Source organism: Ixodes scapularis, unplaced genomic scaffold, assembly GCF_016920785.2.
Source record: "Ixodes scapularis isolate PalLabHiFi unplaced genomic scaffold, ASM1692078v2 PGA_scaffold3__209_contigs__length_174095766, whole genome shotgun sequence".
Lineage (NCBI taxonomy): Eukaryota > Metazoa > Arthropoda > Arachnida > Ixodida > Ixodidae > Ixodes > Ixodes scapularis.
In genome coordinates, this window is record NW_024609868.1 from 44,072,007 (window position 1) to 44,098,000 (window position 25,994).

A 25,994-nucleotide genomic window follows, 5' to 3' on the forward strand; every position below is an offset into this window, starting at 1 on the left:
ACGGTCGACCTACTCCCGGGGTCTGTTTCATTTTTGGACAGATTGAGGTCCGAACTAAAGAAAGACCCATGCACGGCAAGGGTAATGACGTACTGCGAAAAAGAGAGGCACGCAAGAGAAACGCTTCCTACGGGTATGAAGGGATTTGCTAGCCTTTCTGCAGAGCTGGGCACTACACAAGGCCTACTAATGCGCAATAATAGGCTTGTTATCCCACGGAGCCTCCAAAAAGAAGTACTAGAGCGACTTCACTGTGGACATCAGGGGGTCGTTCGGTGCAGAGCACGAGCAAGAGATTCTGCGTGGTAGCCCGGAATCAGCAAACAGATACAGGACTACGTCAGCCGGTGTAAAACTTGCATTCAGCATCGACGACTAGCCACAGAGCCTCTGCTTCAGACTCCTTTACCCGATCGCCCGTGGCAGGAACTCGGAACAGACATTTTCGTACTCAGTGGAAAGAAGTACATAGTAGTCATTGACTACTACTCGAAGTTCATAGAGCTCGAAGAACTTTCACGAACGAACACAGAACACATAACAAAAGTGTTCAGTCAGATATTCGCGAGACATGAATGCCCAGAAGTACTACACTCAGATAATGGCCCTCCGTTTCGATCGAACGACTTTCGGCGGTTTGCGAATGAATGGGGAGTCAAATTGGTGACTTCACGCCCTTGCTCAAAGTAATGGAGAGGCTGAACGATCTGTACAAACGGCCAAAAATCTTCTGAGCAAATCACCCAATGTAGCACAGGCCCAGAAATCCAGGCCCAGAAGGTCTCTCTCCAGCGGAATTCCTCATGGGGAGGAAGTTACGTTCAACTGTTCCAACTGCGCCAAATACACTGACGCCTCGGTGGCACCACGTACGCAAGTATAGGCGACAGTACGGCAAACGAAAAACAAGAGAAGCCTCGTACTACAATCAACGCCATCGTACAAGAGATCGCTGTACGATACCTCCTCACTCAGAGGTGTGGATACGCGCGGGCGCAGCTTCTCAAGGTCTATACGCACATTCGCGTTTGAACGCGTTTGAGTGCGTTTCGGAGTCCTTGCGGCCAGGCGCGGTCGCTTGCGGAGCGACGCGCGCCTTCCCGCAACGCTCGGTAGCGCGACGCAAGCGAGTAGAGATTCGCTCAACTTTCCGAAGCGTTGCGCTCCGTTCGGGTGCGTTCGACCAATCAGAAGCCGAAAGAGGAGAGGGAGTGGCGTGCTCGCTCGCCCCACCCGGCCGACTCGGCGAGACGTATCCGGTTCGCCGGTCGCAGTGCTTGCTTTTTTGTTTTGGGGAGTGGTGGGGACTGTATTTTCCAAGGCTGCGATGGTTCAAGCTTGACAAAACGTCGGGGAAGCCGGCGAGATTGTCCCAAGATCGAACACTTCGACGCTGTCGCCGTGCGCCGCCATGTTGCCTTGGATTTCGCTTACTATTGGTGAGCCACTAGCGACGATAGCGCGTTCTTATTGGCTCTTGACTGCGTGTCAACGCAACTGTGCGTACAAGTTTGGCGCAAGCGGTCAACGCAACGCAACGCACCCGCTTGCCGCTACGGAACGCACCGCGCTCAAACGCGAATGTGCGTATGGGCCTTCAAGGAAGGATGCACCGCCAGGCGGGAATGCCGCAGTCATACGTGGTGGAAACAAGTGAAGGCACAGCGAGACGCACAAGCCGTCATCTGCTGCCCGCGTTTTTGGAAGTGGACGACCAGACGGTCGAGCAACAGCAGCCCGCGACTTCGGATGTACACAACCGGACGGTCGGGCAACAAAGCACCGCAACCTCCGCAACTGTAACAAGGAGCGGCAGGCTACACTCTCAAGAAAAAAGGGCGTAAAAGGGTGTATCGTTACACCCTTTGTCCCAAAACTTCAATTTGACGTACAGCGCCCTATAGTCGAACAGACGGCCCCAAATTGTACGAGGGGCTTGATAGGCGTGCGGTACAACTTATTAAAATAGCTAATGTACGTGTTACTGACAAAAAAAAAAAAAAAAAAAATCGTTTTTTTTTTGCTTTACTGTAAAAACTCGGTGTTTTTTTAATGTTGTCTTTGATACGTACTTTAGCTGTATAAAAAGTTATATCGCACCGTTATCAAGCCCCTCGTTAAATTTGGGACCGTCTGTTCGACTATAGGGCGCTGTACGTCGAATTGAAGTTTTGGGGTACATTATATGGGACAAAGAGTGTAACGATACACCCTTTTACACCCTTTCTTCTTGAGAGTGTACCACGCCCACCACACCTCTAAAGACAATAATGCTTCGAAAGGGGGAGGTGTCATATAAAGCGCCTCGCGGCCTGGGATGCGTGTGGGGAGAAAAAGAAGACGAGTGGTGTGCAGGAGCGAGGGATTAATCCGACGGTGTTCTAGTTCCTCTTGCCTCGGCTCTTCTTTACATAGCACTCGGTAACACGACAGACACCAATGGCTGTACTCTAGTTTTTTTTCTTTCTAAATATATATATATACGTATATATTATTCAAGGGATTTAGTTAGCTTATATGAAACGTAATTGCTTTTCAAGGAACTTCAAAATTATGCAGGTACATTCCTGGATCGACCAAGTGGAGCGCGCTGGTAATGTTAGGCATAAAAGAAAAATAACAAAAATGGGACAAGGACAAGGCACATAACCAAATTAAAAATTAACCATATTTTACGCAGAGAGAGAGAGAGAGAGAGAAAGGAGAGCGAGAGAGAAAGAGAGAGAATATTATGGAAGGTTTTTCCTGTTGCGGAGGCTCTAGATATATGAAGTATAACTATGCCTAAAGAGCAAACAGAACTAAAAGTCTAAGCAAGAAAACTTATTTGTAGTTGCCCGCAATTCGTGTTCAAAATTTCCAGTCTGGGGTAGCTTAAACAAAACTTAACAATAAAGATGACAGCAATTGGCGCGAATACAAGTTGATCAGCAATCACTCGTTTACTCATAAAGGCATAATTTTCTGTGTTTTTTTTTTCTTTTTTCTTGTGACTGACGCACGTACGTCACTTGGGATTCTAGCGTTTTGACGGCAGCGGAACATCTGCGCAAACACAACAAGGTGTCGCGGTGTGCAGTAAAACTTCTTCAATTTTCTAATTCTACTCGCTCAGAATACTTGAGAACAGATGAGCTGTGGTTGCTGCGTTCACGTCTCGCTTCAGTTTTTTTTTTTTTTGGGCGGATTGACCTCTTGCGGTCTTGTTGCGCATGTCTCGTCATTGACCTCGTTCGCATGAATTAAAACAGCTGCGGCATGCATCCGGTAACCCTGACTGATTTTGCGAGAGCGTTTGCCTGGGTTCAAGGAGTGTTTGCAACTGCGCAGCTGTACGCGAAAAGACAATTTAAACACTACAGCATCCTCATCTATTTTCCGAATGGCTCGGGCTCCTTAGAGCAAGCGAAACCATAATGAAAACAGCATTAATCTTGAGGCGGTTGTCTAAAACCGGGGTCACACTGCTTATACATCATTACAAAAGACCGCCTGCAAACTTCAGTCACCGCGATATCCGTGGTTCGAGTGCCGTGAGCCAGGCTTCTCCCTGAACTCGTTGCCCTGCGGCATTCGAAGCACGGATCTCGTGGTGACTTGCGTTCAAGTCTGTTTGCAGCCTGTCTTTAAAAAACAAAAATTGGATTATGTGTATGTTTATACCGCCTAGAACTTGCTCTGCCTCAACGGGTGACGATGATGATGATGCAAACTTTTATTATAATATGGAAATATCCGAAGGTGGGTGGGGCCCCTAGTCCAGGGCTCCAGTGCTGGCCGCTGCTGCCTTGGCCCGCTCAACCAGACTACGCTGGTCGTCCGGGTGCGAGCTGAGCAACGCAGCTGTCTCCCAGCTGTAGATGAAAAATGTGGCCAGTGCAACTGGCTAAAAAACTGGCGAAAAAAAAAAAGCTGTCTTTTGTATGATGTATTATGCCCGTGTCCCACTAGAGCGACAGACAGAAACATAAGACAGCGACAAGCCTCAAACCCATGCAGCATGCTCGCGATGGTACCTTTGGCAAGTGTTTAGTCGTTCGGTGCTCGCGAAGTAAGCACGAGCAATTGGAAGTCCGCCAAAGACACCCTCGCTTGCATGATGCTCGTGTTTGAGCATAGCTTCTGTTGCGGATAGAGTTTTCACGCGCCACCTCGGTCTACTGGCTCGTATACCACAAATCACTTGAGCCGCGGCGAGGGGGCACGGAGTTTGGAAACCCGACCCAAAGACGGGGAGTTTTCGGAGAGTGTTTAGTCTACGTGGTCGGCGTAGTGTTTTATGACCAGGAGAGAGAGAAACGGGGGAATGTCTGGGTTGCCGGGGTGTGGCTCGGTCTCTTTGTGTTGGGTCCTCCTAAAGGAAAGACGCGGTTAACGCGTCTTCTGCTCGAAACTGTCTTTATAGCAATGTAACTTTCAGTGTGTACCTTTAATAAACAGTTATTCAGTTTGTCCAATCTGGTTCTACAACATAATTTGGTGCCGAAACCCGGGAAGATAAAGAAAGTTGTGTTAACGAGACCATTGGATTAACAAGACCATGGATCGCCTGAAAGTACGACGAGCATCGAGGAGAGCCCAGAACACTCGTTTGGTCAACGAGGTAAGAGCATCTTTGGCATCACCTCAACCAGACGTTGAGGCTCTTAGCGTGCTTTACCAAAGATTGAAACTGAGCAACACCGAGCTCGTGAAGCTAAATGAAGAACTAGAGCCTTTAGTGCCTGCCGAGGAGCTCAGTGTTGAGTGCGACGCCGTGATGGAGTACGAGGACGCGGCGATCGCCTCACTGGCGCAGTTGGAACTTAAGATCGACCGATTGAAGAACGGCCCCATGACGTCGCGCACAGACGACTCGCTGCATTGGGATAGAGCCACCGGAAGCGGTACCAGATTGCCTAAGCTGCAAATGATCACCTTCAACGGAGAACTCAGCAAATGGCAAGGATTTTGGGATCAATTCAGAGCGACGGTGCACGATAATCGCAGCTTGTCGAATGTTGAGACATTTCATTATTTGCGATCTCAACTTACCGGAACGGCCGCCTCTGCCCTGTCTGGACTTGTAGCAACTGAGGAAGGTTACGTCGAGGTGATAGAGCTGCTACAGAAGAGGTTTGGAGATAAGACCCAAATCGAGCAGGAGCATCTGAACAAGCTTAGAACGGTGCACCAGGTGAGGTCCCCAGACGATGTCGTTGGATTGCGAAAGCTACATGATCATGTTCAGACTCACATTCGGGGGTTGACCTCACTGGGTGTACATTCGGCGTCCTACTCGTCGATGATGTGTGAAGTTCTCTTGAAGGCGATGCCCAGTGACCTAGTTGTAGCTTACCATCGACACAGAAGCTATAACGGCCCAGTGGGAGCTGAGACATCAGAGGGGACGCTTAAGAAGATTTTGGAGTTCCTGTCGGTCGAAGTTGAAAGCAGAGAGCGTAGCGGGCATGATGTGTTCGCTCAGAAAAACAAAGAACGAAGCTCAGCTCCAAAAGGAAAGGTCCTTCCAACCTCCATGGCTCTCCACAGCAAGCTGGTCTCAAATGACTGCTTTTTCTGTAATTCTAGTGGGCACAAAACCGAAGAATGCAAACATCAACTGAGCCTCAGAGAAAAGATGACGCGCTTGTCTAAAGATGGCAGGTGTTTTAAATGCGCGACACGAGGACACCGCGCGAGAACTTGCCGCCGCAAGATAACATGCGAAACCTGTAAGGGCAGGCATGCCACAACGATGTGCGACCCGCGGTATGCAAAAAAGACGCCTGAGGTCGGAAGAGACGAATTGAATAGCACGAGTATTCACACAACTTCAAAAACAAAAGGAAGTTGTGATGACAACGATGATGTGCTTTTGCAGACGTTCCGCGGCTGGCTCATGACAAAAAATGAATGCTGTTACATTAGAGGCGTCATTGATAGCGGCAATCAGAGAACCTTCATCAGAGAAGATGTGTCAAGAAAGCTTAAACTGAAGGTGATTGGCAAAGTGAATCTGAGCGTTAACGCATTCGGAAGTGTCCGGGACAGCGAAAGGCACGAGCGAAGATTGGTCGAAATCGAACTTCAAAGTCAGTACGACAATCAGAAGCACAGGATCGAGGCGATTGAGGTACCGGTCATTTGCAAAGACATCGATCGGATACCGATGGACAATGACTTCGTGCAGAAAATCGCGAAAGAAAAAAAGTATCTAGCGGATGTGCTGGTCTTCCCAGGCGTTCAGAGAGAGTGCGGAATCAGCCTTCTAGTTGGAGCAGATCAGCTTGGAAAGCTGTTGGAGCATGAAGTATGCTGGGATGAAAACAACAGGTGTCTATCAGCCGTGAAAACAACAATGGGATGGACATTTCAGGGTCCCGTGACCTCGAAGAACTCAAGACGAAAGCAAACAAGCAGCAACGTGTGCGTGCTCAGAGCCGGTGCAACGGGCGACGATGAAGTAAGCTCGACCCTGCGGCAGTTCTGGGAACTTGAAAGCCTCGGCATCAAGGACTCAACGACCGACTCTGCTCACTACGAGTCTGTATTACGGGGTTTTGAGGAAACCATCACAATGACAGATGGAAGATACCAAGTTGCTCTTCCCTGGAAGTCTCAGAACCTAGGAGATCTCGGCAATAACAGAAAGGTGGCAGAGAAGAGACTGCAAGGGCTCTGCCATCGCTTGGCTCGAGACGAAGAACTTCTTCTGAAGTACGACTCTGCTATTAGGCAATACCTAAACGACGGACACGCAGAGAAAGTGACGGAAGCAACCAACGAAAAGGCAAATGTGTACTACATGCCACATAGAGCTGTTATCCGAGAAGCTTCAGCCACAACAAAGTTGCGAGTGGTTTTCGATGCGTCTTCGCACACTACAGGAGAGCTCTCGCTGAACGACCATCTGGAGAAAGGGCCTAATCTAAACAACGACATGCTGAAGATCCTCGTGAACTTCCGTTGTCACAGGATAGCACTAACAGCTGACATTCAGAAGGCTTTTTTTTCAAATCAGCGTCAGACCTGAGGACAGGGATGCTCTTCGTTTTTTGTGGTTTGACAGCCCTCCCGTTCCTGGAGAAGAATTGCCTCCCATTCAAGAGTTTCGAATGACAAGAGTTCCTTTCGGGTCAACTGCAAGCCCTTTTCTCTTGACAGCGACATTGCAGCATCACCTGCGTTCGGTCGAGGGAGAAGCCAAGCCAACGGCGATGCACCTTGAAAGGTGTTTTTATGTTGACGACCTGATTGTGGGTGTCTCATCATACGAAGAGGCGCAGAAACTCTACGATGACTCCACGGAAATACTTGCCAAGGCGGGATTGAGGCTTCAAAAGTGGTCGACGAGCTCAAGGGAACTCAAGTGTCACATTGAAAAGACAGCGGACGAAACGTCTACTTGTGCTGAATCGTCAGGTCTGACAAAGGTACTGGGAATTCTTTGGGACACCGAACAGGACAATCTTCAGGTGAACTTACAGTCACTGTCAGACTTCGTCGAAGAAAGAATGGATACGAAGAGGTTCGTTCTTCAGACCACTTCGAGGCTCTTCGACCCTTTGGGACTGCTCTCTCCATACAGCATCCGAGCCAAAATTTTGTTTCAGCATATTTGGGAGAAAGGAATCGACTGGGACACCTCATTGCCAAATGATTTGCGTGAGGAATGGCTTGCATGGTGCGGCGAGCTTGTTGAACTTGGCTCTCTTTCGGTCGACAGATGCTTCTTGGTGACAGAGGGAGCAGTTAAGTCCAGACAACTCCATGTTTTCACGGACGCAAGCATTCAGGCGTACGGAGCTGTGGCCTACATGCGAGTCGAGGACACTAACGGAAACACCAGCGTACGGCTTGTGATGTCCAAGGCACGTGTTGCACCTTTGAAGAAAATGACTTTGCCACGTTTGGAGCTCCTCGGCGCTCTTATCGGATCAAGATTGATGGCTTTCTTGATTGAGACATTGGATTTGCCTGACCTGGAATGCCACCTTTGGACAGATTCTACCATCACCCTCAGTAGGATTCAGGCATCGGCAAGCAAATGGAAGCCATTTGTGTGCAACAGGGTCGTGGAGATCCAAAGCAACACCGACCCCCTTCGGTGGCGACACTGTTCAGGAAAGGACAACCCCGCGGACATGCTCACCCGAGGAGTACCCGCCTCCAACCTGACCCTTTCCAAGGTGTGGTGGCAGGGCCCGCAGTGGTTGTCACGTGATCTAGATTTCTGGCCTCAAAGAAGAGAGACGAACGACGAGGTTCCGGATGCTGTCGCAGAGCTAAGAGGCAAAAGCACAGTGCTGCTCAGCAAAACAACCGTACAAGGGCCTCTCCTCGTACTTACAGACTACAGCAAATGGCTCAAGGCAATGAGGGTGACGGCGTGGATCATGCGATTCATTAAAAACTTGCAAGGCATGGGTTCAAGAGTCAGCGGATCTCTGTCCACCAATGAATTGGAGGAGGCAGAGAGATACTGGACGAAACATGTTCAGGGAGAGAGCTACAGCGAAGAAAAAGCAAGCCTCGTCGCCAGTGACCGCCTGCGGTCGAGCTCGCGTGTCCGGGACCTGCACCCTTTCTTGGATGAAGACGGTGTGATCCGCATTGAGACTCGACTGCAGAATGTCTCGGCACCCGACGAGACGAAGTTTCCGGTGCTACTTCCGGGAGACAACCGTTTCACGGAGCTCCTCGTTGAGCACACGCATGTTCGCATTTTGCATGGTGGTGTGAGTGCTACTCTGTGTGAACTGCGGGAGCACTACTGGGTTGTGAGAGGGCGACAGTGCGTAAAACGAGTGATCGGACGCTGTAAGATGTGTCTTCGACTCAAGCTCAAGCCCATGAACGCCCCGACGGCCCCTCTGCCTGAAGACCGCGTGACAAAGGCAGAACCGTTCGAGGTCTGTGGCGTGGACTTTGCTGGACCGATGTTCGTGAAATCCGGAACAAACAGTGTCAAGGCATATATTCTTGTATTCACATGTGCTGTTACGCGAGCGATACATTTAGAACTTGTCCTGGATATGTCTACCAACGCCTTTCTAATGGCTTTCAGACGCTTTGTGTCAAGGCGTGGGTTGCCGCGAATGATGTGTTCAGATAATGCACTGACTTTCAAACGAGCTGCTAAAGATCTAAAGCAGATGTACGATGTGTTATGTAGTTCCGAATTGAAAGACTACTGCACCACCCACCGGATCACTTGGAGGTTTATCGTTGAAAGAGCTCCATGGTGGGGTGGTTTTTGGGAGCGTATGGTGGGATCGGTTAAGAGCTGTCTGAAAAGAAACATCGGCAAAGCTGCGCTTGATGTCGATCAGATCACAACTGTACTAACGGAAGTTGAGGCTGTGATCAACTCTCGACCAATGACGTATGTCTACTCCGAACCAAACGAACCAAATGTCTTAACTCCTGCTCACTTCCTTTGTGGTAGGAGGCTAACCACATTACCTCATCATAAAAGAGGAGACGTGACATCCACTCGAACGGAGTTGGTTGGGAGATGGTCACACCGCCAGCGATTGATGAATATGTTTTGGAACAGGTGGGCTAAAGAATATCTGTATAACCTACGAAGTGCGCATGCTCGTAGGCCTCAATCCAGCAGCGGTCTCAATGCTGGTGATGTCGTAATTGTGCATGACGACCACGTTCCTCGATTGTTTTGGAGAACCGGCAGGATTCTGGAGTGTTTCCCAGGTCGGGACGGAAATGTGCGAGCCTGTAAGATAAAATTGTGTAACGGCTCAGAGGTCAGGCGCCCTGTTCAGCGTCTATACCCACTTGAGATGAGCTGAGCTCATCTGCGGGGAGGATGTTGCGGATAGAGTTTTCACGCGCCACCTCGGTCTACTGGCTCGTATACCACAAATCACTTGAGCCGCGGCGAGGGGGCACAGAGTTTGGAAACCCGACCTAAAGACGGGGAGTGTTCGGAGAGTGTTTAGTCTACGTGGTCGGCGTAGTGTTTTATGACCAGGAGAGAGAGAAACGGGGGAATTTCTGGGTTGCCGGGGTGTGGCTCGGTCTCTTTGTGTTGGGTCCTCCTAAAGGAAAGACGCGGTTAACGCGTCTTCTGCTCGAAACTGTCTTTATAGCAATGTAACTTTCAGTGTGTACCTTTAATAAACAGTTATTCAGTTTGTCCAATCTGGTTCTACAACAGCTTCTTTTATTCTACAAAGCCTATAAAATCGCGAAAGACTCTGGTTTGAGGCTTGTCGCTGTCGTTTGTTTTTGTCTGTCGCTCTAGTGGGACATGGGCATAAAAGCAGTATGACCCCGGCTTTAGGAGACGCTGCCTTGCATTTGCGAGACGCACTTCGCTGTTGACAAATGTTCTTCTGATTATCTCCTCTACCCCGGAGACCTGGCACATGAGCAACCTCACTTTCTGGAGGTTTACCTCCCTACAGAAATAATAAGCGCTTTTCAACAGTACGAAAGTTGCAATAAAATTACAACGCGCTGCTGCTCGCCATTGCAACTGGCAGCACGACGGGACAGGCGAACACCGCAGTAGGGCGACCTCGCGCCGCGTTGCGGCGCCACAAGTATTGCACCAGCGCGCCCCCTGCCGAACGGCCCTTGCAAAGAGCGAAAGTATGCAGGCGAGCTAGTTAGGAAAACCTATAATTAGGGTTTCGTGTTGTCGGACTTTATCCATTTTTGTATTTTTTTCCGAATTACATTTTTTTTTTTTTTGGTGTTTATCTTTACCCCAGATTCGGTGTTTTCTTGTGTATCCGCTTTGTGGAGTGGTGCAGCCTAGTGGAATTCATTGCGGCAAGAATTACCGTCGAAGCGACTCACCGGCGAATCTGGACACACATCCGAGCAGTACGGCCCCCACAGACACGAGCAGCATGCCCAATGCCCCGGCGTACGCCATGATCTTGGCTGCCGACTCACTCTCCGCCGACAGTAGTCGCTGGAAGCTGCCCTGCATTTGAGTAACTGTATATTCTATCTATGCTCGCCGAGCAGAGTATCGCAACGGCTTCATATTCTCATTCCAAGTATAGAGTGTCCAAAGCGGACCTTCTCCGATTTAAAACAAACCGGAAAAATCGGCGCATGCGCAAAGAAAGCTCAAACTAGTGTAACTGAATACGACAGCGCAAACTTTCACTGAATGTGCACTGAGCGGGTCGGTTTTACCATGTGAAAACTAAAGGCGCAGTTCTTTTCCTGTAAAAAATGAGAGCAATTATATTGCCAAAATAAAGGTTGAGTGCGTTCGCAGACGAAGTTAGCGACGCCGCGACGCTATTTAGTTGTGGCGTCATCTCCCGATAGGAGCAGCGAGGAGACAACCAGTATCAGTGTTCAGTATTCAGTAGCACCAAAACCCTCTTGCATCAGGGCGGTTGCTCCCAAAATAACATCACCAGGCGCGTTCAAAAAAAAAAAAAAATCTTTGTTGATTAGACATGGATGAACAAAATTAAAAACAAAAACAAAAGAGAAAGCACCAAAGTTTTTGTGTCCACCACTTGGTCCGTAGTTTCATACGGTCTGGCTTCGGTTGGCTCCCAAGTGACTTGTGTGTCCGCCTTGACCACTCACACAGGTCGTAACAAGTCACCACAGCCGCTACAGACTCTGTGAAATCACAACACTGAAATAAACTGATACGCGGACCTCGATGAATGTTTATCAGGTGGGCGGGCTGTGTGTCGTCCTGGTTCGCTGGGGCTCAGAGGGCTCTGGCTTCGGACTCCTCAGTAGCGCGGCGGCACTTTTACCACCTTTCCAGATGACGTTTCGAGGCTTCAACCGGCTCTGCCTGCTGTGCCTCGCGTCGTGGAAGCGGCGGCTTTGCACACGTGGAGCATGAAATGCGCATGTCGTCTGTACAACCTCTGTACTAGATGTGCTTGCGGCTGATGGTTTGTAGTGCCATATTATGTGCCTGCTGGGTTCAGTAAAGAGCGCTGTGAAGAAACTTTAGGAATTTGAAACCGGAAGGTCGCTGTCGTTTGTTGTTAGATTTTGTGTGGCCGCGTGACACCCCTGTGAAGAAACCCCGTGAGTCTCAATAGACGTCGGCTAAGCGCATTGTCTGCTTCCACATAGCATATGTGGAATATGAGATAACTATACTGCTAGGACCCATTGTATGTTCCTATAATCCTGCTAAATTTGTTTTGAAAATGGCGCGATAGTTTCGTGGATGAATCGATTACTATGCGGGTCCCTCGGAGAGGCGGATCCGGGCGGAGCTGGAGGTTGGCTACGTAGTCAGCCTCCAGCGCGGTGTCTCCTTGCACGCACTCACAGACTTGGCTCTCTTGGCGTCTCGAGCCTCAGCTTCTTCGTTTACCTTCCACGTTGCGAGCATGCGGTCTTTGACGATTACGTCTACGGTATCGCTCGCCTTGTCAAAGTGTTCGACATTGATCGCCGCAGCAATTAGAGTGATTGCTATCAAGAGATGTTGGAAGCTGTTCATTTTGACTGCGACCCGCTGGCGACCAGCTCCAGCGACGACGAGTTAAGGAGTGTCCATACAGGACACTACAAAAGGCACGACTCCGACAAATCGTGAAAATGGAAGCGGACGCGCCCGCTTCAATTTTCACGATTTGTCGGAGTCGTGCCTTTTGTAGTGTCCTGTTTGGACACCCCTTTACGGACGAGCTCCCCGTGGTCACCGTCGTCCGGGAATATCTCGCAGGCGCATGCACGGTGGAAGGTCAACGGGCCGGGGGTGAGTGAGAGCGAGGGTAGCGTTCGGGTTACCGAGTTCCGTGAGCCGTTTTGATCGTACCGCGGCGAGGAGAGCTTGGGAGATCATGAGGGCGCCTAGAATGAGAGAGCGTTCATGGTCACGTGGTTTATGGACACCATGGTGTGACTAACTTGGGCAGTGTTGCCTGGTCGCCAGATGAAAATGATAAAAATTCGTGAATTGAATATTGCAATTACCAGAGCTCTGAAAATCGCGTAACTTGGTGTATATACTAAGTAGCCTATGAGCATTCCATTTCAAGAATAATCTATCAGTTTAATTTTCGTGTCATAACCCCTCTAAGTCCGATTCAAGTAAGACTGTCATTGGGAACTTCGGTTCTTTCCATTTCATTTACAAGGGGTTATTCTTAGGTCTTTGCAATTCACAAAACGCCTTGAACGTTTCGGCAGCAAAACAACCAAATGGCCCAGGAAAGCGCTGATTATCAGCGTTTATTTGAGCTTGAAACCCAAACTGAGGGTGGCGAGAAAAAAATAAAAAGCAGTGTCGTCCACCGCTTGATGGGCCTCACCACCCTTACAAGTCAGCAGTGTAAATGTGGTTTAGAAAAAAAAATACAAATAAAATGAAAGGTATATCGAGGTACACATAGTTTTGCACGTATATTACACACGCTATAATAAAAGTAACAAAAAAGGAAAACACCTATGCGGTTCCAGAGACGTGACTTCCGGCGAGGCCCTCCTTCCGACCGCCGTGACCCCCTTTACAAATGCGTGACGCCACAGATGCCGACGTCACCCGGAAACGCGTGACGTCCCAGAGTACCGCGTGAGCCCGCGTGGGCGGCTTATGCACCATCCACATGGTCGTAAAGGTACCTTTAGCGGGAACATTATGGCCAGCGGCGAACCAGTTCGCGAACTTCCGCGCGTGATAAGTGCTCCGACCCAAGAGAGCGGGCTGATTCGCCGATCGCGAAGAGACTTAAAGGTAGCTTTGCTGGCCATGTGAATGGGGTATTAGTTTCGGTTCGGTAATTTTTATCTAAAAAAAGATCTATGCGATTTTAATTAAAAAAAAAAATGAATTGGACAGTATCCTGACCACGGTGGAAGAAATACATTTAGGTGATGACTCTGGCCGCTCTTCCTGCGGGGAGTGAGCGACCAGATCGTGTTCGGAGTTAGCCTCGAGCCAGGAGTAGTATAGTTCCGCGCCTCCGCGGAGGGCGCTTATCTATGAGCACCGTGGGTACAAGGTCCCCCCTCGGCGGCGTAGCGTGCTCGCCTTTTTCGCGGTGTGGTAGTGTGGGGGCGGTGTGTGCGCTCAGTGGCTGGCCTCGTGTTTCGCTTTGGTGCTGTGTCGATCACAGGCGCCACCATCGTGCACGAAGGTGAGCCCTAACCCGAAGAAGAATAAGTTATGCTATAAGGCTGGGAAAGACGTGCTTCGTTCCCTACTGCAATTCAGTTCCGGAACTGTGCAGAGCGAGTGAATTTGTTTAAAGCTCCATCGAAAAAAAGAAAGCCGTTTACAATTCCCTGTAACGCTAGATTAGAGCGCAGCTCTTGAGGAGAAGGATGGAAGCGTACTGAGAGATAGGTGACTCCTTCAGGTCACGTGACCTCGGGGGGGGGGGGGTCGTGTGACGTCAGGGGGTCACGTGACCTCGGGAGGTCGCCTGACCTCAGGGGGGGAGTGAAGTGACCTAAGGGGGGCTCACGTCATCTCAAGGGGTCACGTGACCTCGAGGAGGTCACGTGGCCTTGGGGGGGGGGGGTCACGTGACCTCGCGGTTACGTCGACGGCGACGGCGACGCCGCTCAAGCCGGAAACGGGCCCCTAAGAGCTGCGCTCTAAAACGCCCGCATGGAGCAGTGGCGTCGTGCAACCTTGAGGGCCGATTGCAAGTTACTGCGTAGTGATCATGTTTGTGCCAAGCATTTCCCCGACGAACTGATATCGAAATGGTGTCATGAGGAGTTCGGTGGGAAAGTTGTCCACGCTGCGAAGAAGCCTGCGATTTTTGTAGACGCTGTTCCGAGCATTTTCCCTGGCTGCCCGAAGTACCTAACACGTTACCTGTAATACCTGTGAGGCCTGGAAGACGGGGGGGACCCCATATTGTGAGTGTATAGAGGAAAATTGATTTATGTCCTATAACCGCTACTACTGTTTGACTTTCGGTCACTGTGTCATCATTTCAGTCAGTATGTCATCATACCGTGTCATCATTTCAGTCACTATGTCATCATAAATAAAAATAGGTTCTGCTCACATGGTTTGTATGTACCACAGTACTAGTTGACATCGTATGTAGAAACCATTTGTAATGCTAATACCTTTCTGCCCATGTAAATACATATTTAGGCCCCACAATGTAACATTATTGTAATTTATGTTTTCCATAAGAAGGCAGGAGCAGGGTGGAAAAAATCCCCCGACCTCCTATAAAGCCAAGCAATGTGTGTAACCAATTTAAGGAACTGTTACCAAACATGCTGTCGGACAAAACAAGCGAGCACGACCCAGCTGTTTAACGGAATTATTTTAAATTACTCTTAATTATTGAAAGCCCAGAGAATGAGCCGGGAAGTTCTGTATTTATACGAGTATTTTTGTCACATTGAGTAATCATCGAAATGTTCTCGTTTAAAAAACAGCAACCGCACGGGGAAAAATGCAATCAGTGCCAATGGGCCAACATAAATCCATCATTTCACCACACAGTACACAGGGACCGAGCAAAGAATGCCTAATTTCCATCACAAGTCCTCTATACAAGCCTTCACAAGCCTCTCTCTGAGCCTCTCTATACGTGGGCGTCATCTATCCCCGTGCGAGTGAAGCGCGCTCGGTGCGCCGAACATAATGTGGTCGCCGCGTCCGACTGAGTCATCACCTAGATGTGTTTCTTCCACCGTGATCCTGACAATCCAATCAATACCGATCTCACCAAGCGTTTGGCGCATGCGTGACGCCGCCATAACTTTAGTTCACAGGAGGCAGGCAGCAGTGCACATGACGGCTCGTGCCGCCTTATGCTCCACACGCGCAGAGCTCCAGCGAGGTTGTCGCACGTGCAGAAAGACTAAAGCTCCCTCGATGCACTGCGGCAGCGGTGGCGTAGTCAAACTGGCTGGTGAGATCCTCGCATAAAAAAGAATTTTCGCTTTTGGCGTGCCGGTGCCTTTTAATGCTTTCCCTGATTTGTATCTACTACGTTCAAAACCTTTGGCGGTGTGTTGGCACGAGCGAGCTTTTAGAGGCTCTTTTGGTGATGCGTTGGAAGGACTACCTCTACCGCTCTAATGAACGCAGCAGCTGCGTAGGTTGCGCTCAGAGCGACCTTGACAACGCACTGATACGACAGTAAGATAAAGTTACCGGGAAACTGTTTGCCCTACAAAACACAAGAAACAATTTGTTAGGCCGTAATGAATCACGGGTTTCTCCGCAGCCATGTCGTTAATTCCTGCCATTTTCGCAGCTGTGGCACGACGCAACGCAATTTCTCTCGTTGTACTTTGCCCGTACCGCCGACAAAACGGATGTCATGGAAGCCACACGAGATGAGCAGCAGTTGAATATTTTATGGTGGGGAACACAGTTGAGCAGAATTCGCGAAAGGTCCGCTAGGTGCATCCGTTTTCGTAAAAACGCGAAAACATTCCCAGTCCAGCGTGCAATCTCCACAACCCAGCACGTGCGTGTTCACCTTTTCTGAAAGCGAACACAGTATGCGCCTTACGTACTAATTCTGAAAGATAGCACCTGCAAAAAGCTTTTGATTGTCAGACTGGCGAACCCATCGAGCCGAAGTGGCCAATAGACGAGTATATTTCAGAAGGACTTTGTTTTCGTTCTCTTCCTCCTTTCCAAGACGGAGATGTAGCAAACACTGCATGGCAAACAATTCGCCTCGCATGCATCACTTATTTTTCTTTAAAAATAGCGAAGAAAAAAAATTGAAGGGCGCTTAAGCTTCACCGTAAAGAGTGGGACGCGACAGCGTTCTGGGGCCCCGTTCGCATCGCATTCTTGTTCACTTCTCCTGCTCTTCCTGCCAGTGAACAGGAAATGCGGCGCACATGGCCTAATCAGTAGCGTGCCTGCGCTCACAACCGAAGGGTCATGGGTAAGAATTTCGCCTTCGTCTTCAAATTGCCTTTAAGCCTGTAAGGCAAATGAATTACTGTATAAAGTGAAATGATTTGAGACATGCGGAGACCTTTAATTCGCATTACATGTCATGTTTTTTATCACTTTCATTCCACGCGGGACGTCACGTTTCACGTGAGTTGTGGGTTGTTTGAAATTCCCGCGCGGAGCTCATGTGGCTGTGACGTCATTACCCTATCGACCAATCAGGCTTTTCTCGTCACGCCACCAACATCGGCCTTCCTGCATGCGGCACGAGTTTCTTAACGCTATCGCGTTATAAGGTTTGTTGACAATCGTCGGCACATGGATAGTTTAGCTCTATGTTGCAGTACAAGAAACTTTATCCGTACTGCGAGTTAAAAGTAGACTCTTAATAAAGTTGAACATCAGCTATCTGAGTTAAGAACTTATTTAGAATTCTTTTTGTTCACATTCCGCCTAGAGCCACTAAATGAGCTGCGCTTAGAGTATCGGCACTCCGTTCCCCAACATTGTTGTGGGCGCCGCCATTTTGGCTCGTATGCAGAGCAGACGCAACTGCCGATTCTCATAATTCAAAAGTGCCACTTCCTCAGAATTAGATTCGGTGTTAGAAAGGTCATGTAATATTGCTTTGCTCTGCAGCGAGCTGTTTAAACATTTGTGCAGGGCGGAAAAGCGTTTCCTGTGATTTCAGATAAAGCTTCAGATAACTGGCAACTATGATTTTAAGACACAATTTGGCGAAGTGTCGTTACTCTGAAGCGTAGCTTATTTAGTGGCACTAATTCCGCCCATTGAAAAGCACGGCAAAAGAGCCGAAGAATACACCTGATCTCGCCATACCGCCAACTCCTTCCGCACAATACAATGCGCCTGATATCGTCAACGTCACCATAAAAACAAAGAGTCTTTAATACAGGGCAACGTTACTAAAACCACTCAGTTGGAAAACTGCCATAGAGACTGCTCTAAAAACGTGGCCCCGGTCTGTCCTCCAGAACCGAGCTAATGACGAACACAACGCCGCCATTCCTCCCGCAGCGGCTACTCGAGGAACTGCACGTTACTTCTATTTTGACTTTAATCGGCCATTTTGGCGCCGAAACAGGTACATCGGAAGAGGTTAAAGGGGTGCCACCCCTGCCTCACCAGCGGGCGCGCTGCGAATTACTACCGAAGTTAAAATGCACCTAGGTCGGGACGCGCTACCTGAAAGCACCGCTGAGGCATGGTTGTCTAAAAACAATATTAATTGTTCCATAAAACCTTGCAAACTAAAGATTATACAAACATCATGCGCCCTTCATTTTGTACTAATCTCCAAAACATTTCATACAAAAAGAGTCTTTTCCGTTTGTTTTTACGCAAAAACATGCTTTTTAAAAGCTCAAGGTGACCACAGTACAGACAAATGATAAAGAGTGGCGCTGTTGTCGTATTTAGCTCGGTCTCGGTGGACGCCAGCGGCCCAGGTTTCGACGGCGAGTTTCCCAACTGAGTGTTTTAGTAACGTTGATACAGGGGAACGCGCGAATGCAGCGTTTGAAGCCAACAATGGGAGACGCCATCTTTCGAAGGTCGTTTGCTAACATGAATGCTGCAACGCTCCAAAGTCGGACGCACCGTTGTGGAGCTAGGTCGACGCTGGGAGCGGAGAGCGATCGCCTGGCGAACCCTTGGCGATTCCGACGAGGCTTGGTGCACGCTCGGGCCTGGGATTGCATTAGAGGCTTGTTCCCACATGCAGCGGAGCGCTACAAGCATAGCGCTGACCTCGCGCTACGCGAGTGTTGCCGGGAGCATTCACCATCTTTGTATCGCACCGTCAAAACTGTTGCTCATGGCAGACGATAAGTAGCCGACGACACGTGAGCAGCGCTACACCAGCGCTTCGCTGCATGTGAGAACTGTGACACGGCCACTCGATCCTTCCTGTTGGTGCGGCCTGCCGATGTTTTTCCGAAAACAAACAAGCGCGCGTGAGAGGAGAACTTCTCCCATTTTCCATGGGGGCGCTGCACATCGGTGAGCGGTAAAGCCCCTTGATAAAAGCGTTTTTTTACAAGTACCGCCAACCATTGTTATGGAAGCGCGCGAGACATGTGCCATGAGCGGGTGCTCCGCCGCCATTCGCTTCCAAGGCCCGCTCATTTCAGTGCTGCGCCGCCATTTGCTTCCAAGGGCCGCTCGAGACATGGGCCTCGTGCTCTCGCGCATTTGACGCTACTTGCAAGACAAACGCAAACACATCGAGGGGCTTTAGTGAGCGGTCTTGTGAGCTGAAAGCTATACTCTTTCACCTTAGGTTGTACCGCAGGAAAGGCTGTAAGCGCGAGCTCCTTGCTCTGGGGCAGATCTCGGCGGCACAAGCTCTCGTGCAGTAAGGACAGCTGTCAACACTATGAGCTCGCGCTTCCAGCCTTCGCTGCGGTATAGAGTATAGAGAAGGCGCCCAACGCGCTCTTCCTCTGCTACCCAGATAAAATATCTGCCTGTCATTGGCTTCGCCGATACCGAGGCGCTGCCGCGGTTGCAGAAGGCAGCAAAACTCGCTTTCCCCCCCACCTATGCACCGCTGTGCTCGGCGAAAATATCGTAGTGTCACTCTGCACTCGCGTGTGTGGTTTGTGTTGGCATTTTGGAAGCTGCCGGAAATGTAAATGCGCGTTCTAGTTCTGAGTGCGAGACGGAAATGAATTGTGCCAACTCCACTCGTGAAACAAGAAATCCTGCAGTTGATGAAGTACAATGAAGTCTCTTCCGAACTTGAAGTCGTACCGCTGACTTACAAGGCTGGCTACTTGGCCTTCGTTTGCGGACAAAAGGTGACCATTTTTATTTGTAGAAATTGTCGTAATTTCAAAGTAACTAGCTGAAACATTCAACCTAGCAAAGCAATAAGAATTTCTCAGTGAAAGCAAGGAAGACTAATGTGTAGAACCCGCTAAACTTTGCAGGTGACGTGTCCTGAATGCAAGCGCAACATAAGGGAAATGCATCGCATGACGGAGCATATCAGTCCATGTTTAGCCTCGACCAAGGAGGACTCAGCTATTCCCGACCTGAAGCTGTCTGGCTGTGCAAGCTCGTCTGCACCTTTGTCGAGAGGGCTCTACAGTCAGCAGAGATTCGTAATTGTGGAAGGATTTGCAAGGTCCTCTCGAGCGCTGTGCTTCCACACCTTATGAACTGCCCGCTGATGTGTTGTGTTAACTGCCGAGATCATGTACCACAGCGAAGAGCTCTGCGAGCTCTTTCTCAGAAAACTCCTCAGACCTTTTTTGGCAAACTGGGCTGGTGACCTAAACAGCCCACTAGAGAATATATTGAGGCTTTCGCGAAAGCCTCTTTCCCGAAAGGTATTCTGCTTGTGAACTATATAACTCCCTTGGTCTGTTTTTTTGTGAACAATGAAGTTTATATTTCTGAAGTTATGTACGCGGAATCCGATTTTATATTGTCCTTCCGGACACAGCTCGCGAATGGCACAGCTCGCGCGTGCTCGAGCGTCGGTTAAAACCGGAAATCATACGGCCTAGCTATATCCAACTATAACTCCTATATTACAGTGGTAATAGAAACGGGGCAACAGTTACAGGAACAAGAAAACGACAATTCGCTCATACTGCCAGCAGAATGCAGCTTTAACGCGCAGCCTGCAGCTGAGTGAGCTTTTCGCAGAAAGAATCATGTGCTTTTATTCTACACAGATTTGCCACATCATTCATGCAATCTGGCACTCGTTTCAATTGAGACTTGCGGCTTCACGAAAAAAAAATCTAAATAGCCACACCGGGCCGGGCCGGGCGTACTGCTCCTCTCTCACTATATTTCGTCTTACCTTACATGGACTAACCGCGAACACTGTGCTAGCGCGAGCGGCTAGCCTTTACTACCTTGACTGGAGCACTTGCTGCACGAGCGCTCATGCAGCCGCCGAGGCTTCCTTCGAAGCAACTATCTCGCGCTTTTAGCACGCGCGGCTAACAAGTACATACTAACGTGAAACGAAATATAGACGCTTTCAGCGCGCGCCAAATTCAGCCGCCATAGCCGACCTTCTCTTGTCTTACCGAGATGTCGAGCGACTGAAGCGGGCGTTGACGAGTCTCCACAAAGGCCTATGCTGGGGAGAAGGACACGGTAGAATCTGAAATGGCAGTTACCTGTCCTGCTGTGATAATGATGAAGTGGATCGAACGGAATAAGAGGAAACAAAAACTGAAGGTCGGTTATGGCGGCGCCCATGCACAGCTGCCTGAAAGCGTAGTTCCTCGATATGCTCCCCCGAAAGGAACTCTATCTCTCACCAATAACGAGCGCCACGGCTGGCGCTGCGGGGTAAAGTAGAACTATCGCTCTCACCGGCGGAGTGAGGCATACGGCAGGCCGCTCCCAAGGGGAGTCCTAATCGAGTGGCCGTGACTGTGAGAACCGGCCATAAAGTTTCAATGAGCGAAGCGAGGGGTGACCACGCGCTGCACCGTCTGTTTGGCAGCCTAGCTTGGAGTCAACGTTGCTCGGAGCCGAAGCTAGTGTTGCCCCGTTGGTAGCAGTAAAGCCCCTTTATGTTTCAAAAGTAGCGCAAGGTGCTTAGATGTACGAAGCACGTGCAACGTGCAGCCCTTGGGAAGATCATGGCGACACTGGGCTAGATTTCAGACGCCATGTTCTTCCCAGAAGTGGCGCGCGGCACGTGTCTCGAGCATTTCCAGAACAATGAATGGCGCCACTTTTCCCAGGATAGAGGAGCTTTAGGTAGCAGACGGCGTTCGGAAAATGGCGCGGCTGTAGCTGGCTCCAGACGCTGCGTTCACGTGCGCATATATTGACATTGGGCGACCATAGCAGACGGACTTTATTGTTTAAAAGGACACGGTGTTGTATGGAGATCACGGCGTGCTGGGCTCTTTCCCCGTGCTTTTCAAAGGGCGGAACGTGAACAAAAAAAGTTCGAGATAGGGACTTAACGCAGAGGCGGATTTTCTTTACCGCCTATTATTTTTACGAGCCTTAAGCGCGAAACACATGTACGACGAAACCGTCCGATCCGACGTCCGACCGCGCAATACGACGGTCGGAGGCGAGGGTCCTCAACGCTCTCCGATGCTACGAAAACCTTCTCCCCCCAAGGTCAGTCCGGCAGTCCGCACGTCGGATCGGAAGGTTTCGTCGTACATGTGTTTCGCGCTTTAAACGAAAAAAACATGCTTTCACGAAAAATCCGAGGGCTGGTTTCTATTCCCTGGAACATTGGGCTCAAATATCAAGCTGCCCAACTTTCGTTGCTTATATTTAAAATTCGGGATTCCTTTTTTCTTTTTTTTTTCTTTCTTTTTTATACAGCGACGCTGCGTTTATATCAGAACACTGACTCATAGGTTTTCCGGGTGCTCTACTCGAAATAGGCGGGCGAACGTGCGGTGTTCACCGGTTAACTTCGCACTCCGCTTCGCCTTACGTTGGTGGATTGCAGCGGACGCTATGCGGAGAGCAAGTCGCCTGCTTCTTGCGCAGGAGTTGCGGTGACGTCAGAACGACGACGAGTTCTGATTGGCTTTGGTTGGAAGGATAGTGGGTAGACCTCAATGCTAGATGACTAAAGTTCTACCCACTATTTTTTTTTTCAGTCAGCCAATAAGAGGTTGTCGTCCTGACATCATCTCAACTCCTATGCAAGGAAGCAGACGAACTTGCGCTCCGCATACGAGCCATCCCGGCCAACCTGGCACTGTGAACGTATTACGTGACTACGCGCCCCGCTCGCCTCTGTGCCCATCTGGAAGGTCACGGTACTCTCACGCAGCTTTGAAATGGCTTCATTAGGTCTTAGCATCCTCTGCGCTCTGTGGTAAGCTGAAAACGAAGTGGAGAGTCGCGCCCCGGTTTACACCAACGCGACGCTGACAAAACAAGCCAGCGTTGGCCCACACCGAGTGCGGTCACTGCGCGTGCGCAGAAACCAGGTTCGCGTATGACGTCATGCACAGGCCTTGTCTTCTGGGTGGTATTGATTGTTCCATACCTGCCAGACGACGGAGCCCAGGGTGAGCATGAACATCGTGTCCAGGTAGGACGGCAGCTGCCACAGCTCCAGCCGCCCCGTCCAGTCTTGGAAGGGAATACTGCTCAGATCGCCCTTGTGCTCGTTGCTCAGGAGGAAGGGCACGCACAGCCACTGCGGGGTGAGGGGTGGACATTGGGCGAGAGGCACCACGCGACGGCGGAAAGCGACGGACGCGGACGCCGGAGGACGCCATGGGGAGTGCTGGAGGACTCGAGAATGGGGGAACGCATACTCAAAAGTACGAAGGGGGTGAGGGACAGGCCGATAAAGGAAATATTCAAAGATGGGGCGAATGTAGTGAGGGGCACGAGAATGGAGGTCATATGCAAGGGAGATGCGAAGATGGTGATAGAGACGATGACGGAGGGTGCGAAGACAAGAGGTCCAATGACACGAGGACGGAGAACAAAACACAATCAAAGGAGGAGTCGCGAAAATGGCGAGGGACACGTTGACGGAGGACACCAAAACATCGGGACGATCGAACACGAGTATGGAGAATACGCTTAAAAGAGATGCGAAAATGGTGAGGGGCACCTAACACTTGACTATAGGTATTTGGAAACACAATGCTGGAGAACACAAAGACAGTGGACGACGATGGAGAAGGGAATGGACGAATCCGCAAAGGACTTGCGAAGATGTTTGACGTCAATGTAGGATCTTTTTTATTTTTATTTTTTTGCCCCGAATAGGGGGAGAATAACACAACGCACCGGTTCGTATTAGCAATATTTAATAAACACGGAAGCGCCAAGGACAAGGACAATTGGAGTCAGAGAGGGACAGTCGTTTTATTAAAAGAAACAAGACATTCGGGGTGGGTTAGTCTAGCCAATAAGCTGGCATATGTTCGCTCCGAGAAGAGGAAAGAAAATTAAAAGAATACAAAAAGCGTAGAGAGTGAATAATAAAGAATAATTGAGAGGCACATAGTTATTCATTACAAAAATACTTCGTTATGTTCGTCGCTTTCAGAAGTTACATGTTACATTTACATTTTACGCTTTGCATTTACATTTTCGTTAGACAAGAAATACAAATATAATACACGTATCCCTGACTTACCTTCTTTTGCCCTCATTTACGTGTATACAATATCGTTTCTGAATTGCCTTCATCTTTTCATTTTACATGCAAATTTTGAATGTTTCCCGTTATATATGTTAATCAGTATATTCATGAAAATCAATAATTAATATAATTTACAAATTTTAAAGCGAACAACACTCTCAAAGAGTAATATTGTAGATAATTATTCATTTATTTGGTTACTTTGAAATTTATAATTCTCCTAATATCTTTCTTCTCTTACGCAACCATATTATAACATGTGAGGTGCGAGTTAGTGCTGGTCCTGTCTACGCCTTTACCTTTTCCTTGTCCTTGGAGTTTCAGTGTTTATTAGGTATGTAACCAACTTGTCCAGCAGGCCATTTCGGTTATTTATTGACTCTAATTGGCCACGCGCCATGACCCCAAAAAGCCCCCGTGTATCCGCTGCTGCGGCCTTTTATCAATGGCGGAGCGCCGCTCACGTAAGCGCCGCTTATACTGAGATAGTTCGGCCAATAAGCGGAGCTTGTGTCCCGCTAGAACCAGCGGATTTCGCGATAGCACAAAATAGCGGTACTTCTTTGTTCTGTTTATTTCTGAGAAATCGCATAGAGTTCTTATGCGTCAGAGTCACAAAAAGGCGGACGGAAAAGTTATTCCCGGTTGTTTGACTACGCTGCAGTGGTTGCCAGGTTGTCTAAATCTCCTTAAAAAGGCCAAACCATTTAAGTATAAACGGCTTTGCCGAGACCAATTGCACTGTGCCCTTCGCAGTGGAAATGACCACGGACGATTTAGCATGCGGACAACCCGATCCAAGGCTTTGGATCCCTAAGTTGCCCGCAACTGATACGAGGGCAGACGAACGAAGGATTAGAGGATGGAGGATACACAAAAAAGGGGTGCGAGAAGATGAGGGATATGACAACGAAGGTCACGAAAACAAAGGAGAACGATGGTCATGAGGATGGAGACACGGTCAAAGGACATGCAAAGGTGCTGAGAGACGCGAAGAAAGGTGGACGAAGGACCCGATGATGGAAGGAACATTTAAAGGACATGCAGATCTTGAGAGACACGAAGACAAGTGTACGAAGGACACGAGGATGAAGGATACACTCAAAGGAGATGTAAAAATGGTGATGGACACGTCGACGGAGGATACCGAAAAAAAAAAGAGGACGATGGACACAAAATTGATGATTACACTCAAAGGAGATGCGAAGACGGGGATGGACACGATGCTGAATGACACCAAGACAGAAGCGGACGATGAACATTAAAAGGGTGAATACACTCGAAGAACTTGCAAAGATAGTGAGGAACGCAATGACGGAGGACGCAAGGGCAGAAGAGGAGGAAGGACGTGAGGATTGAGGACACACTCAAAGGACATGTACATGTTGAGGGACACAAAGACAGGTGGACGAAGGACACGATGAAGAAGGACACACTCAAATGAGATGCGAGAAGGTGAGGTACACGATGCCGGAAGACACGAGGAAAAAGGAAGACAATGGAAACAAGAATTGAGGACACACTGAAACAAGATGCAAAAATGGAGAGAGAGACACTGCTGGACACAGTCAAAAGAGATGCGAAAATGACGAGGGACATGATGGAAAAGGACACGAAGATAAAGGAGGACGAGGGACACAATGATACAAGGCCAGGTGGGGAAAGAACAAGTAAAGAGGACACGATGATACAGCGACGTAAAACGTTACGATGTAGGGTATGAAGCAAAAAGGTTTTGACTATTAGTCGGGGCTGTGACGTCAGCCACCTAGGTTCAATAAGAGTCAACCACCTCTCCGTCTCGTCCCTCTCGTCTGTAGACGCGGATACATGAATGCGACCTCACCACATCGAATCAAGATATGACGATTGTGATTGAATAAAAAGGAAAAAGCAAAGGGACTGGGCATTTGTGATTCGATGAGCTTGTGTCGCATTCGTGTAAACGCAGCTCATAAGACGAAACACAAAAATATCGAACGGAACTATGGATGATACGACTATAGGCAC

The 25,994-nt window shown here is 49.2% G+C and overlaps 1 protein-coding gene across 1 annotated transcript in view; it reads right to left on the reverse strand.

Moving 5' to 3' along the window:
- Positions 1-25,994, reverse strand: part of LOC8024076 (high-affinity choline transporter 1) — a 48,293-nt gene that overhangs the window by 14,874 nt on the left and 7,425 nt on the right. Inside the window, exons 5-6 of the mRNA XM_029993205.2 lie at positions 22,869-23,021; positions 10,810-10,939 (exon numbers count right to left, since the gene is read on the reverse strand). Coding sequence (XP_029849065.2) covers positions 10,810-10,939; positions 22,869-23,021 — 283 coding nt within the window. The remainder of the gene's footprint in view (positions 1-10,809; positions 10,940-22,868; positions 23,022-25,994) is intronic.